This window comes from Medicago sativa, chromosome 1 (genome assembly GCF_051527215.1).
Source record: "Medicago sativa cultivar Bolivia chromosome 1, Bolivia_mono, whole genome shotgun sequence".
Lineage (NCBI taxonomy): Eukaryota > Viridiplantae > Streptophyta > Magnoliopsida > Fabales > Fabaceae > Medicago > Medicago sativa.
In genome coordinates, this window is record NC_140749.1 from 21,415,613 (window position 1) to 21,431,231 (window position 15,619).

General features: G+C 34.9%; 3 protein-coding genes, 1 long non-coding RNA gene and 1 pseudogene across 6 annotated transcripts; 1 reads left to right on the forward strand and 4 right to left on the reverse strand.

The window, feature by feature from the left end:
* Window positions 1-430: 430 nt before the first annotated feature.
* LOC146953585 (uncharacterized) lies at window positions 431-9,659 on the forward strand. Its single transcript, XR_015010796.1, has 4 exons — window positions 431-550; window positions 651-742; window positions 9,010-9,481; window positions 9,569-9,659. It is a non-coding gene; the product is annotated as an uncharacterized LOC146953585 (long non-coding RNA).
* Window positions 985-5,494, reverse strand: LOC146953586 (uncharacterized). Its single transcript, XM_085710764.1, has 6 exons — window positions 5,280-5,494; window positions 4,261-5,177; window positions 2,944-4,164; window positions 2,621-2,839; window positions 1,655-2,515; window positions 985-1,562 (listed from the first exon to the last, which is right to left on the reverse strand). The coding sequence occupies exons 1-6, from the start codon at window positions 5,477-5,479 to the stop codon at window positions 985-987; spliced, it is 3,996 nt and encodes a 1,331-aa protein (XP_085566890.1). The 5' UTR covers window positions 5,480-5,494.
* Window positions 5,499-7,222, reverse strand: LOC146953587 (uncharacterized). The gene is made up of 3 exons (XM_085741378.1): window positions 5,819-7,222; window positions 5,591-5,721; window positions 5,499-5,522 (listed from the first exon to the last, which is right to left on the reverse strand). Exons 1-3 carry the CDS (start codon window positions 7,188-7,190, stop codon window positions 5,499-5,501), a joined length of 1,527 nt encoding a protein of 508 aa, XP_085597504.1. The 5' UTR covers window positions 7,191-7,222.
* LOC146953588 (uncharacterized) lies at window positions 8,930-12,743 on the reverse strand. 2 transcript variants are annotated; one of them, XM_085710774.1, is made up of 12 exons: window positions 12,148-12,743; window positions 11,628-11,773; window positions 11,282-11,549; window positions 11,092-11,185; window positions 10,873-10,997; window positions 10,686-10,776; window positions 10,453-10,594; window positions 10,185-10,342; window positions 9,984-10,104; window positions 9,724-9,894; window positions 9,564-9,635; window positions 8,930-9,475 (listed from the first exon to the last, which is right to left on the reverse strand). In XM_085710774.1, the coding sequence occupies exons 2-12, from the start codon at window positions 11,763-11,765 to the stop codon at window positions 9,179-9,181; spliced, it is 1,677 nt and encodes a 558-aa protein (XP_085566900.1). In that variant the 5' UTR covers window positions 11,766-11,773; window positions 12,148-12,743; the 3' UTR covers window positions 8,930-9,178. The 2 variants fall into 2 exon arrangements, with proteins under 2 accessions (XP_085566900.1, XP_085566897.1); XM_085710771.1 differs by having other exon boundaries at window positions 11,628-12,743.
* Window positions 12,744-12,975: 232 nt separating this feature from the next.
* Window positions 12,976-14,665, reverse strand: LOC146953589 (alkane hydroxylase MAH1 pseudogene; annotated as a pseudogene). The gene has a single exon (XR_015010777.1). The product of XR_015010777.1 is annotated as an alkane hydroxylase MAH1 pseudogene (transcript).
* Window positions 14,666-15,619: the final 954 nt, after the last annotated feature.

A 15,619-nucleotide genomic window follows, 5' to 3' on the forward strand; every position in this document is an offset into this window, starting at 1 on the left:
ATATTATGATAAAGAAGCTGATAGTTAAAGAATCTGATGTGTTCCGTTGAAAAGTTGTTGTATGATGTCTACTTCATCGAGGTATGTAAATCGATATTTTCTATCATGTTTAATTATTGGAAATCCTAAGAAATTATTTATAGGTAGCACTATTTTCAATTTATTTTTATCTATAAAAAGTAATAAATGTGAAGGAATATTGTTGAATTACACTAAAATGGAAATGATTTGAAAGAAATAATGATTAACATGTAATAAGAGAAGTGATAGCTATATAATTTACAACACAGATATGTATGAAGAAGATTCAGTTAATAACGAATTAGAGGCTAATTGTTATTGTGGGAGCAAGCATGATTTGGCAAAGAAATTTATATGGGAGTATACATTAACTGAGTAAAGTGTGATGCCTGCCTGTTAGATCTTATACAATATTGGTGAGTTGTCTATATTCTATTAAATATATAGCCAGATCCACCCAATATTGATGTTAATTATACTTTTTATGTGTGCTCATGCAGAGAGATAAAAGAAAAAGACAACCATAGAAGTAGGTAACCAGAATGATAGATAAATATTGGATCTAATACATAAGAAAACCATCAATTGACATGCATCAACTTGATATGATTGTTGTTGGAAATTTTCAGGTTAACCAAAGTTAATGTGGAGTTGTTTACACTGACAAAGTTGAAATGTAGAGCAGAGAAAGAGAAATGCAGATAAGCAGCTTAAATAACAGGTGAGTTGTTTTAAGATAAGTTACATAACCATATATACATCAATCCTTCAACTTATAAAATGAGAGACAATCAGCTTGCAATTGCTTAAGTTTACAGTTTGGATATGAAGGTTGCATTGGAAAGTGGTGAATCATATGTGTGAGTAACCCTGCAGTGTTTGTTGAATAAGTGATTTTAGCTTAAATAGATATAGTTAATATTGATAGAACCTGAATTGATAAAAGATAGAAAATGTTACCTGTTAGACATTCTGAAAGACCTCTTTGTATACAACATTTGTTGTCATGTCTTTGGGTTCCTTCTTTGCATCATGAATTAGTATCTTGATACCCTTTTTACTGGTGACCCTGGAGATAGCTACATATATCTGGCCATGACTGAAAACATCTTTTGGTAAGTAAAGACCAACCCAATCTAGGGACTGTCCTTGGGATTTGTTAATTGTCATTGCATAGGAGACTATAATTGGGAACTGTCTTCTGTTTAATTTGAAAGGCCATGGAGATTGAGATGGTGACATATCCATCCTTGGTATATAAATGATGTTACCATGATGCTTGCCCCCCATTATCTTTGCTTCTAGGACATGAATGGCCAACTTTGTGACAATCAACCTTGTTCCATTGCACAACCCTTCAGATTGATCTATATTCCTTAGTAGCATGATTGGAGTTCCAACCTTCAACTTGATCTGATGATTTGGAAGTCCCGAAGTACGTAGTGAACTTAAAAATTCTGGGGTTAAGACATCGACGACAGTGCTGTCATGCATCTCTGATCTGTCTACAGAATTTGCACTATAGTATATTCTTTCTTCACCTATCAAAAAAAAAATGTAACATTAATCATAAACGACACATCTATTAAATATATAGAAAGTGTGTATACGTTTGTCTATATGAGGACAATACCTGGCATGAGATCAAGAACATAATCATTAATCTGATCAACAACCTCAACAGTGGAGGCTAATATAGCTCTATTCTTTAAGTACTCATACTTCTTGTAGTTTTCCAAAAAATCAGGATATGTACTTTGAACAATTGCAAGTATGGGATCATTATATTCTGTGATCAACATGTCTGCCGGAATAGGGATATCAGCATAACCATCGTTAGGCTCAGATATTTTCCCATCTCCAACATCTAACAGCCACCTGGAAAAATCAGCAATTTCTTTATTTTCTTCAGAATTGGAACCATGTTTGAGTCTCATGTTTTGGGTCAATGTCAGAACTTGGACATGGTCCCATATATACGAAGCATTAATGGCAGCATGCACAATATCAGAGCGATCAGATCTTGGTATGACTGGTAGTATCTGTCTAAAATCCCCCCCAAAAACGACAACCTTACCACCAAAAATGATCTCACATTTCTTGTCTTCTGTACTCATTATGTCCTTGAGTGTCCTATCCAAACACTCAAATGTATATCTATGAGCCATCGGTGCTTCGTCCCATATAATCAACTTGGTTTCACGAAGTAAGTTTGCCATATCACTGTCATAATCGATGTTGCAAGTTGAGTTGTCTAGTGTTGGCACTGGCATCTTAAACTTTGAATGTGCTATTCTACCTCCAGGTAGGAGTAATGCTGCTATTCCACTTGTTGCAACAGTCAATACGATTTCATGTTTTGATCTTAACTTACTTGCGAGAGTCCGCCACATGAAAGTTTTGCCGGTACCACCATAACCATGCAAAAAGAAAACCCCCCCCTTCTGAGCTGTAACAGCTGCCATGATTTTATCATATATTCCCAGTTGTTCATCTGTTAAGTATATATATATAGGGTATAATTAGTAATGTATATATATAAAGGAATTCATAGTTTATTGAATAGATTCCTATGTGTGTGTGTCTAATACAAAATTACCTGTTAGGGATGAAAAGAGCTGCTGAAATTCTGCCTTTAACTCATCCGTATTATAATTACGCTCATCGTAGATATGTCTATTCCCCAGTTGTTCAAGCACATACCCATTTGGATAAGGCAATGAAGGAAAATCCTTCAAAGTTCTCCTACTTGATTGCAACAATTTCTCGATTTCAATCATAGTCAAGTTGTGCAATTGTTCATCTGTCAGGAGTAATTCTGTATAATGGTATGAACATATTTTAAAATGAAATACGTTAGTTTGATATAATAAGTAGGTAGTGTAAGCATATATTTAAACAGAAATGTGAGTAAAATGACACCTGGGTTGTTGGCTAAGAGACGTTGTTCACGTAATATTCCATCAGATAGCCAATGAACTGTACTGTTCCAAACATGTCGTGGCCTGTTAATTGATCCAGCAAGGAGCATTATGACAAACAATCTGCGAAGGAAATAACATGAACCCCACTGGTAAGCTTCTCTAATAGCCCCTATGAATTCTCTGTCATCCTCAAGAAATCCCATTGCAAAGCAAGCCTCCCTGAATGTCTGGTATTGAATCTCACCAACTTTGCGAATTTCCTCATAAGTTCTTGGTCCTTTGACAACAGTCAACATCATTCGCAAGTGGAACAACTCTCCAGTTGTAGGCGGAACCCAAATTAATCTACCAATGGTAAACCCACGCTTTCTAGGTGTCCAAACTCTGTCTTTTTTGCTATAAACAAATTTTGAAACAAATTGGCCATATGTAAGTTCTCTTGCAGCTGCATACTCTTGATTAGCTTGTAACCAAGCTGTGAACATTGACTCGGTTACGCTAGCTTTTTCCAAAACATTCTCCATTGATGCATGATCAGTAAAGTATATGCATTTCTCTCCGACCAAATGAAAGAACATACGTTCAACAGCCGGTTTTCGTCCATGAATCGAAAAGGAAAAAATCCTCCAACATGCCTCACTTGGTGAGACATACCTACAATCTAGATATTGTTTGATTTCATCAATTGGCTGCTGTACAGTTCTAATTTGCTGGTTGGAGTTTACAATGGATGCTGTGATACGATCATAACCTTTGTGAATGTACTTGAACAGGTATTTAATTGATGTGCTTTGGTTACACCATTCCATGTTGATATGTGCTTGATATTTCAACAACAACCTTGGGTTGTATGGCACTACATGTCGGTTATCCAATGTAATGCCATTTTTCACAATGGTGTGAGTATTGGAACTTCTCTTGTAGACCGGATAACCATCAACATCCACAATAGTCTGCTCAGTATACTTTTTAGGAAAGAACTTTGAACATTTATTGTTTCTCATACATGGTGAAGATGTTCTAGCTAGGCCACATGGACCGTGCATCATATGACACTTCACTAAGTTGTACAATGCATTGTGCTTCTTAGGATCAGGGACCTCCGCTGATATGATCTGATCAATACCCGCTGCAGTTGGATACTTGCTTGAGGGATGTAGGAAAATGAGAATGTGTGCATGGGGTAACCCTCTTTTTTGAAACTCAATTGTGTACATATCTGTGAATTGTAGATAAAAATAAATGAATAAGCTCAGAATAAACACATTGAAATAAATAGTTGAAATAACATGTTATAGATTAAATAACTCCTTACATGCGATGACCTTCCCAAGTATATGCCTTTTTGTTAAGTCCTTCATAAGCTCATCAAATTTGATCTTGAATACTCTTGCAATGATATCAGGACGATCTTGTGGCTTCAAATTGAACTTAGCCAACTCTCTTGTGATCTCTGGCCAATTTGGATTGCATGTAAATGTGATAAAAAGATCTGGAAATCCTATAACAGATGAAATAGCCATTCCATCAAAATATAGTTGATCCATGTATCTCTTACTTCCTACAAATGTTGATGGTAAAACCACTCTCTTTCCTCTGATAGTTTGCTGACCTTGGTTGTTAGTAACATGTGCATCATTGAGTTGCCTATATTTTCCCACTCTCAACTGTTTCTGGTTTCTCCTTATCCAATTAAGTCTTTCTGCTTCCATCATAGCGTACCCATCAACCATAAATTGCATTAATAGTCTTCTGGAGCACAATAATGTTGTTGCTTCAAGCTTCCTAAGTTGTAGTCTAAATGAAAGCCACATTTTTATTGTTAACCTTTTTCGACCAGTGATGACACTGTCATCTTTATAACGCAGTAAAATGCCAGGTCGGTATCCGTCTTCACCATAAGGAAAAATGAGAGGATATTGAAATCCAAGATAACTTGCATGGAATTCGTCGATCCTTTGTAACTGCCCACTCCGATTTTGCATGATTATGTCCCTCCGAGCAGCAGAATCAATGTCCCCAACAATAAGTGCTGCTACCTCAGAAACAGTCGGTTTGTTGTAAACTCTGCCATCGGTTTTCCTATCTGAAATGAGTTTAAGTTTTAAATCTTGAACCTGGCCATCCTTTAAAATGTCTCTGGCCATTCTAAAAGCTTTTGCATGTACATTGTTTGCATCCAACATTTGCTTTAATCCTTTGACTATTCCTTCATCAAGATCTTTGTTGTTCCTGTGATAGAAAAATGAAACAATATATTTAATGGGAGTCATGGCATAGTTATTAATTTTGAAGTTGAATAAAGAACAATATAAAGTGTATATAATATATTACATGAAAGTTCCCATTCTGTTTGAAATCTCGTTATCAGTGTCATAAATATAGAGCTGAGCAAATTTAGGACGATTTCCTGACATTGGTAACATGCTTCCAATCCTGTGGCAAGCTTGGCCATGTAGTCTTATAGTTGGTGGACCTCTCCCTTTGTTTGTTGGAGTATCCATATCCATGCCAGGAGAAGTGAAAGAGAACATAGCATTGTAAGTTCTTGTATTAGCCTGGTAGTTCTTGCTGTCCCTGCTATGATGATCATGTAACAAATGTTGTAAGTATTCTGGAGGTTGATCTAGTAAGGGCAGTTGCACTTTTCCAGCTCCACAACATAACTGGAACTTGGGCACAGTTGTGTTTCTAGACTTGTCTTTCCTCTCTTGATACCATAATAAAGCACCACATTTTTTGCACTCCCAAATAGGATCGCCTATATCAAAGTACACTATACAAATGAAAAGGAAAAAGTTATTAATTTGCTGTCGAAAAGACTTGAAAATATATAGATAGTTGTTTAGATATGACATGTTTATATGATATACCTTGCAAAAACATGTCATCTATCTCAGGCTCCTCATCATCTGTCCCACTATCTGAATTGGTGTTGTCTGTTTGATCAGAATCTGATTCACTTGTTCCAGCATCAACAATTGATTGATCAGTATGTCCAATTGGTATGTCTTTCTCCTTAGCAGCATAGTAATCTGCATCATTGTGAAAATTGTGCTGTTTAGATTGAACAGAAGGATTTGGAGGAGTACTTGATTGACCTTGTGTAAACGGTCGGGGCTTATTGATGAAGTTATCCGATTGAGGTACAAAGGATTGATATGATTGGGTTCTGCTATTTGGAATGGGTTGTTTACCAAGTCTTCGAGGAGGCAATGAAGTATTGTTTGTAGGCAAAGGTTGTTCCATAGATTCAGAGTTAGCTGACTGGATTGTTGGCCTATTTCTTTTGCCAATGCTTGGAGAAGGACAGTTTTCCATATTTCTCTTGCTTCCTGCTGTAGGAGATGGCTTGATGGGTTTGTTTGTGTTGATTGTTGCTAGAAATTTGTTCAGCAGGTTGACCCCAGGTACAGATCTCCTTGTAGCATGTATTGGTGGTTCAACACCTATGGCAGAGTACTGTGTATGATTGGAAGAATTACATTGATAATTTCCAACATGATTAACTCCAATACTTGGTATCTGATTGAGTTTAGATGATCTTAGATCAGCAGGAGTTGGTGTAACAACATCATTGACAGAGCTAGTTAAATGTGTAGTGTTGTTAATGAAATTAGGTCTATTAGCCCAAGATTGAAGATTTGGCCTTGTCCCAACATTGGAAGATGAGGGAAAACCTGTTCTTGGTAAGTGTTGACTTGCATTGTAAGTATGATTGTGTATTGGCCTTTGCAAGTTTGATGATGGTCTTAGGCTGTTAACTGGAGATTTTTCAGTAGATGCAAAGTTTTTTTGAGGAAACTGGGTAGGAATCTGATTTACTGTGGATGAAGTAATATTGGATAGTGGTTTCCTTAGAGGATCAACATTGGAAGTTTGGATTCTTCTCTTGTTGTTCATTACTTCAGATGCATTCCCAAAAGAGTTAGCATTCCGCTTTGTTCCAACCTGACAACATGAGGGACTTATATGTGCCAGTAAGTGGTCACTTGTATTTTCCTGAGAAGTGTGTAAAATATTTGACACTTTGGAAGAAGGAGTCTGAGTGGTAACCTTAGAATTAACAGTTCTCCGTGTAGTGGGTGGTGTTGTATAACTTGTGCTTTGTGATAGAGATGTACTGCCAGATAGTGACTTAGAAGTTGTAGCCTTTGATTTGTTTTTGTTAGTCTGCTGCAATAAAATCCTTCTTTTACGTCTTGCTGTGGTTATAGCTTCAACATCAGGTTGAACTTGTTTCATTGTTGCTGAAATGAATAAGATTGTTTGTAGTTAGACACAATGAACATTAAGCTATTAATCGTGGTATATGAATTTGAGTGATTCTAGATTGAATTTTGATATATTAAATTTTGATATATTATAGTAGCAGTTGATACAAATATGAATGAGAGTAGCATAGATATAAAAAACAGATAGAGTAAATGGCTGATCCTGATGCTTAAATAATATGAATTTAGAATCTAAGTTTTAAACTGTGTTGAATAAACAAAAGTAGAAGAATTGAAAACCTGATGTCAAATATGAGTTCAGGTCTGCATGTAATGAGATTGGAGTTTAGCAGAATGTATACAGTTCAGAGTGTAAGCTATAGTTGAGTGTGTTTAAAAGAGATTTCCCACTTGGATGCATAAATTAGTTTTAGTTAGTATTAGATAATATAGATATTTGAAAATAAGAACTTACAACAAACAATTGCTAGTTAGAATGCAATAAAGAAAGATGGAATTATATTATAATGTAAATGATTAGACTGTGGGGCGCACCAAGTATAGAGACTGTCTAAAAAAGTTGAAAATAATGATTTTAGTTTTGAAAACAGAAGCATGGGTGTACTGTTTGTATGAAACACTGTGTCATCTACCTATAGCTTCTAAAAAATAGTACTGATAAAATGTGTGGTATGGTGTCTACTCTAAATTGCATTAAATGCTTGGCAGAAAGAGATAAGCATGGTGCTGGTTAGTCTTGTCCCGCCAACTGTTGTTTGTTTAAACTAATTATAAATAAATATTTAGTTTTGTAAAGTTTAGTATGGGGAAGACAAACTAAATTGTGGTATTCCATAAAATATGAATAAAAAATAAGACGTAGTAATATAATGATAAAAAAAAATAAGAGAGAGAAAAAATAAATTTGTAAATGTGAAATATTGTAAAAATCAACTAATAGCTTAGGTGATATAAGACTTCAATGATGCCAGTCCCATGAACATATAGAACTATCATACATAGTTTGCATGGATGGTTATAAGTATGAATTATGTGAAATATTGTAAAAATCAACTAACAGCTTAGGTGATATAAGACTTCAATGATGCCAGTCCCATGAACATATAGAACTATCATACATAGTTAGCATGGATGGTTATAAGTATAAATGAGTTTAAAATAAAGGTGAAGTCAAGCCTTCTAGATATATGATAACACAAAATTAAAAAAATTAAAAGAATATAGTATTTGTTTGAAATGTTGAATATAATATATTTCTTAGTATAAGTTTGGTGCATGTTGCAACAAAAAATGGGAAGGAATTGAGGAACTGGTAATTGCGCATAAGATGGAGGGTTGTACATTATAGGAAAATGGGGTACTAATACGTGGAAGTTGTTGAAAGAATAGGTATGATAAATATGACATAGAAAAATAGGTAGAAGTATGAAATGTGCATATATTGTATAGATAATCAAAGTTAATCTGAATGCCAAAAGCAAGTATTAAATTGTCTTACAAACGTAGTAAGAGATTTTAACAATTTAATTTTGATCATGTTTGATGAAAAAAAGAAAATATGACATAGAAAAATAGGTAGAAGTATGAGGAGAGCATATATTGTATAGATAATTAAAGTTAGTCTGAATGCCAAAACCAAGTATTATATTGTGTTACAAACGTAGTAAGAGATTTTAACAATTTAACTTTGATGATGTTTGATGAAATAATGTAAATATGAAAGATTAGGAAGATGTTCAGCCATATGAATTGCTTAAAGGTAAAATGAACATTAAAATAGTAAAATTAAGATGCATAAGTTAATAACACTTAAAGATGTCTGGTTTCAGGTGGAATTTGCAGCGCAAACCAACTGAAGGTGTTCGGAAATATATTACAAACCAAGATAGTACTTAAAAACTGATCATAGAGGAGTAGTGCCCCATATCTTAGTAGATATGATACTACAATAACACTCTCATATGATCCACCAAAAAATGGTTTGATCCACGTCACAACTCACTTCTTCTCCTGTTTGATGAGTTTCACCCTCTTTGATGAAGAGTGCCTAGCAGGAGTGGTATCATCTTTGGGAGGAGCTGGATGAGCTGCAGCATAGACTGCATTGGTCGCAGCAGGAGTTGAACAACCAGAGACATGCTTGTCTGCATCAACAGAGAGGGAGTTGTTGCTGAAAGGAGTCATCTGGGATAGGGTGTCAACATCCTTTAAGAAGTCTGCAGACTTAAAGGTGCTAACTGGTGTGACTTGGCTGCTAGCTTCAGGATCATACTCAGAAGTGGCAGAGACGTCAACCTAGAGGTAACACCACACACAAAGTTAATAAATAGCTTAAGTGATTGTTTTATGATTATGCTGATAACAACATTGAGTAATATCTTACAACAGAGTTTGTGGGATCTTCGCTGGGAACATTGTGATCAATAGCTTCTTCAACATGAATGGGTTCATCAACCTGGTTGTTTGCATTACATAAAGGTACATAATTATTATAAATCATATTGATGGTGTAATGAGTAGACAAAGTATGATAGGTAGTATACCTGCCAATTGGGAAACTTTGACTCAACTTGTTGAACAAAGGATGGTCCTTCTTTAAGACATACAACAGAACATGTCTTCCACCTAGGCTGCCATTTAACCTTAGCAACCACATTCTTTTCAGCAATAGAATCCATCACAAGAGGATATTCCAAACGGTTTGTAATACCAGCCTGTGAAATTTAGATTACAATGTAGCGTTAAAGAAAAAGTTATGGTTAGGTTAAGACTATATAAAGACATCATATAGTTAGATAATCACAGAAATCATGTTCAGACGAAGCTGAGAAGCAGAAATTCCCAGCAACTGACTAACTTCAGCATCCCAAAGCACAAAAGTGGTTTTGGTAAACTGATAAGAGGCTTCCACCTCCAGCTTGTACCTGAAAATCCAAACAAATAGATATGTAATTTTGACGGTGTAATAGTGTATTTAAGAGGGCTGGATTGCAATGAGATATACCTGACAATCTCAGTTTCGGTGTTATGGCCAGAGTCACAAGTGTATGGAGGTTTGTCACCTTTGGCAATTTTTGGACATTTGTGGCAAGCAAGGTAGTACCAACCATGCTTGGTTGAGTTAACCTTTTCAATTGTCGCAACAGCAAGACAGTAGGAAATCTATATATAAAGAAATAGGAAAAGTTAAAACCTTTGACTGAACACAGTATTTACGAACAAATGTTAAGATTAAGCAACTGAATAAAATCAAACATAATGTAAGGGCAAACCTGGTCAAGTGCGACGATAAGCGACAGAGGCAATATTAGAGGAGTACATAGCAGGTCCTCTATTGAGTTGAACTGAGAACTACCTTGTGACTGTGTACAGACCAACTGAGAGTTGGAGTAAACCTGATCTTCCTTTGGCAGACTACATACAACAAAGAACGTGAAATAAAATTGATGGTAATTTTAGTAGAAACATAAAAGAAACAATAAAAACTGACATGAAAAACACCAACCTCATCATAAACTTTTTGATTTCAGGAATGTCATCATTGATAAACAGTTTGGTAAAAGAGTAAGTGTTGGATACACTTAGCGGGAAACGCCCTACATACAGCAATAATAATGCTGATTGAACAAACAGATAAAGACACTAAATACATCATACGAACAATAAGTAACATATAGATTTGTCGAAATTACCCTCTTCCTTGACCTTTCCATACTTCAGCAAAACAACAACCGGTCCAGTTCCTTTCCTCTGAGTGTTAAATTCAATAAACTTCCCAGCATATTCCTCCCAAAGAGTGCAGTTCAGAGATATGTCACTACATAAGTGGACCATGTTAATAAAGAAATGCTATATGTAACATTAAAAAAATGCAGAAAGTAAATGATTTAATTATATGATATGCTTTAGACCTCAAATCTTTCATAGTAAAGTTCACTTGTAGTTTTTTCCCGGCACCCTCATTAAGTTGACAGTATCCCATGTCTTGAACAACTCCAATAACATCTAATGACGGATAAAAAACCACAAATATGAGTGATTTAAACTCTATACAGTTCTATAATGTAAGTATTTAAATTATAATTAATAGGAAACACTTACTATATAAGAGATCTGGCCTCCACTTTCTAGCAACAATTTCAGCAAAAGGTTTAAATTTCAAGAGGTGGTCAGGAATGTCATGGGCATTGACATCAACAGCAGTAGTACCACCAGTCCATTTCAACACAAATTTATGGTCAGTAGCTTTGAACACCAAATCATTGCTTGACACTTGAAAGTTAGATAATGTGTAGGTTGAGTTTTCCAGAAGGATTTTGTCATAAATAGCTTTGTATGCAGTAGGGATAATGACCTGAATATCGTTTCCCTATTCAACAAAACATGAAAAACATTAGTTTGAATCGTATAATGCAAACATATACATTTAGTAAAACGATTTAACCACCTTGGCATCAGCAATGACCAACTCCAAATGCTCCCTCCCATCTTTCACCATAGTCCATTTGTCTTTCACTTTGACAGCTAGTTTCCAGAGATCTTTTTTGTCATTAATATCAGCAACGTATTCGAATGGTCTTTCCATTGTAGCCTCTAACACACAAACAGGAAATATGAAGTGAATATAAAGAGATCTGGATAAGTTGAAACTATGCAGCAATTTTAAACACTGAAAAACAACAATACAGAGCATCAAACATACAAAAAAAGAAAAAACGACATAGATCTGGAAATTTTAAAGCCATGAAACAACTATGTGAAGAAGTTTATATTAACTTAGTTGAAGAAGTTTATATTAAATATGATATAAGTACCTTTCAGCAAAACATTGAAGGACATAGAAACATTTCGAAAATAAACAGAGAAAAAATAAATTAAGAGGTTAAAAGAGAAAGTAACTGAAAAGAAATAAACAAACGGTACAATAGATGAAAAACAAAGATCAAAATGGGTTGAGATGCATTTACCAGAAAGCAACTTCGGTTGAGTGTTTGTGAGAGAGGTGGAAATGAGGTGAGAGTGATAAGTGTGATGTAGTGTTAGACTTTGGTATAAGTTTGGAGATATATCAGTAAAAATATTGAGAAGTGTGATGTTTGTGATTGATTGGGTACCTATGAATATAGCTTCCCCCCAAACCAGACCTTTTCAGCAAAAGGACTCTTTACCTCGTGTGAAGGGGGAAATTTGAAATTTTAGTTGGAACAATTAGTCTACATCTAATTGTGTAAAATAAGTCAAGAGGAAAGAAACTGAACTGCATATAACTGATCATTAGATGACATCAACATAGTTGGATGAGGTAAATTAGTCACATAAAGTAAATTAAAGACAGGTTTTACCCTTAATTTGTTTATGTGGCAACCAATAAGGATAGGGTATAATTTGGTTTTCCACAACATGTTGTTTTCTTATATTAAGAGGGATATGATATAATTTTCAATTAAAATATTATTCTATATTTCTCAATTAAAAATATGGGAGACGAAATATTTGAAACTTTTGAAATATACTCAAAATTTACAACATAAATTTGGATAGATAATTTACATTACTATTATAAGTTGATATTATAGATAGATATTTCAACATAAATAGTATGACATATAAATATAGAATAATTTAGGTTTTTTAAATTTCTTATAACAATGTATTATTAATTAATGCATGGAGAGGTGATGTCCAATAACTTCAAAATATAACAAAGTTCAACTTAAAATAATTTACTACATTGACATATAATTTTTAAAATAGAGAATAACATAACCAAACCATACTTGACCAAAAAAAAAAAAAAAACATAACCAAACCATAACATTAATTGTTTTCACAAAGACATAGAGCAAGAATGACAAATAGGTTATAGAAGACAACATATATCACCGATCGTTCGGAGTGACTTCAGTCAAATGCATCTTTTAGTGACTTTAACCTTCAAGCCATGTTTCATGTGAAGAACAAATGAAAGCTTTGGGGTTACAGGGTGACCTTCCACCACCTTTATGTGAAAATTCTGTAACAAAGCAGCTGCGACCATCTTCATTTGAATGAAACTAAGATCTTTACCCAAACAACTTCTAGGACCTGTATTAAAAGCTATAAACTTGTAAGATGGAACATGTATAATGTGTCCTCTCTCTGATACCCATCTCTCAGGCTTAAATTCCATGCAGTCTTCTCCCCATATTTGTTCCATCCTTCCCATAGCGTACAATGAGTACAGTAACCTTGTATTTGGACTAACACGCTCTCCACTAGGTAGTATATCGGATTTGACCGCACAAATATGCTCAAAAGGTACAGGTGGATAGAGCCTCAAGGCTTCACATATAGCTCCATGGAGGTACACTAGCTTATCAAGATCCTCATCTCTCGAAAGAATCTGATTCCCCTCTTGTGTTTTCCAGTTATCTTTGATTTCTTGAATAATTTTGGCTTCGACAATAGGATGAGTTGAAACAAGCCAGAAAAACCAACTGAGACCTGTACTAACTGGGCCATTTCCTGCTAAAAACAGAGAGAGTACATTGTCTCTAAGATACTTCTCATCCATTCCCCCGTTTCCAGATTCTTCCTTCATCAGTGCTTTTACAAAGTTATCTATTTCTTCACTGCTGCTGCACTTGCTCTGCTCTTGTTTGGAAAATGTTATACTTTCATACAAGAAACGGTCAAGATTTTCTTCGGCTTCCCTTAACTTTTTTTCTTGACCAACATGGAGCCATTTTTGCAGCTTCCATAGATAACTTGGAATAAAGTGCCGGTAGATTATCACCTCATCTATCACAGGAAGAGATTTTTGATAAGCAATTTCTCTTAGCTCATTAAATTTGTTTGGAAGGCAATTAGGATCAAATCCAAATGCAATCGTGCAGATGCTATCAAAAGTGAACCTATTCAAGGCATCCTCCAGTTCCACCTGTGCACCTATTTCAGATGCATCATTAAGAAATGGTACTAGGCACTTCTCTAGCTTTTTCTTCATAGTTTGTTGGAAAAAGTTCTTGAAGGTTTTCCTTTTCAGAAATGAATGAAACATTGTCCTCTGTTGTTTCCATACGTGAGGATTAGACATTAAAATACCATCTCCAAAAAAATCAAAAATTTCTTGGAAGTTGGACCCCCTTCCATAGTTGCCAAAATTCTTGCTCGCAATGTGATCAACATTCATTGGATCAGTAGTAACGATAAAGCTTGTGTTTGTGAACCAGGCTCCTTCAAATCGAAACGTTCCTCCATGCTGTTTCATGATTAAGGTTACATAATCATGGAATTTGAACAAGTGACGCAAAAGCGACGGCAGCATACCGATTATTGGCAAATTAATTGGTATACTATCATCTCTGTTGCGTCTCCAGTAGTAGATGTATAGGAAGATTAGAATGGCTAGAAATCCTCCAATACACAGAATTATTGACATTGTAGATTTACTGAAGTGTATGTTTATAAATTGCATGTGTTTTTGATGCATGGTTATAAAATGTGTACATGCATGCCTTACACTTATATAGCCTTTAGTGCGTGAAGAAAAGTAACAACTTGAAATTGTTAGGCGCATAGCATTATTATAAGTGGTTAGCTGAAAATTCTAATGCGAAGTTATATCAAGATAAGATATATAGCGAAAGCGAAAGCGAAATTAACAGATTAGAGACTATTGAACAGTTGTGAAGATAAGATGTGCCATGCCTCCTGTTAATGGCTCGGAATTTTGTGGTTTGAAAATTAGAGACTATGGAACAGCGTTGGTTGAATATCCTAAAGACTATAGAAAATTAATAGCTTAATAAGAATAGTATAAGGTTTATTGTTTTTTCTTTAAGAAGCTAAATGGAATATATTACCAAAAACCACCAAGTCCTATCTAACAATTACATATATCTTGAACAATAAGAAAACACAAACCGAAAAAAAGGATGAAATTACAAGCTGGGCACTAAACAAAAGCCAAGCACATTGGAGGATCAAGCCACCAAAAATGACAGTCAAAAGCAAAGGTAGAATATTTCGATTTTAACCACCAAAAAGATTGTAACTTAATTTTGTCAAGTAAATGTTGCAATGTTTCCTCCTTATGTTTGAAATTTTTTGAATTTCTTTCTTTCCATATAATCATAACGGTTGAGAGCCAAATTAACCGTTGAGATGAGCTAAACTTTTTTCAGAATCACCCTAAGCATTTGAATTGAAGTAAATGATCGAAAATATGCACCTGAGTAGCCGTGACAAGATCTAGCCAATGAGAAACACAAGACCTAACGTTTCCAAAAAAATCACACTTTAAAAACAAATGATCCACATCTTCCTAATTGCCACAACTTCCTACACACAGATGCTCATCATTCTAAAGAACCCCGCACCTTACCAAATTGTTTGTTGTAAGAATACAAGTACGAAGCATTCACAAAGCAAAAAGGTATAATTTCAAAGGAGCCGATT

Coding starts and splice junctions, on each gene's coding strand:
- LOC146953586 (XM_085710764.1), bottom strand. CDS start 5,479: ATGTTCTCTTTCACTTCTCCTGGCATGGATATGGATACTCCAACAAAC. Junction 5,178..5,279: donor AACAGAATGGGAACTTTCAT/GTAATATATTAT, acceptor TTTCTATCACAG/GAACAACAAAGATCTTGATG. Junction 2,840..2,943: donor TCTCTTAGCCAACAACCCAG/GTGTCATTTTAC, acceptor ACCATTATACAG/AATTACTCCTGACAGATGAA.
- LOC146953587 (XM_085741378.1), bottom strand. CDS start 7,190: ATGAAACAAGTTCAACCTGATGTTGAAGCTATAACCACAGCAAGACGT. Junction 5,722..5,818: donor AGATGACATGTTTTTGCAAG/GTATATCATATA, acceptor TCATTTGTATAG/TGTACTTTGATATAGGCGAT. Junction 5,523..5,590: donor TATGTTGTGGAGCTGGAAAA/GTGCAACTGCCC, acceptor TCATCATAGCAG/GGACAGCAAGAACTACCAGG.
- LOC146953588 (XM_085710771.1), bottom strand. CDS start 11,873: ATGCTCTGTATTGTTGTTTTTCAGTGTTTAAAATTGCTGCATAGTTTC. Junction 10,777..10,872: donor TGGAAAGGTCAAGGAAGAGG/GTAATTTCGACA, acceptor TGCTGTATGTAG/GGCGTTTCCCGCTAAGTGTA. Junction 10,343..10,452: donor TTATCGTCGCACTTGACCAG/GTTTGCCCTTAC, acceptor CTTTATATATAG/ATTTCCTACTGTCTTGCTGT.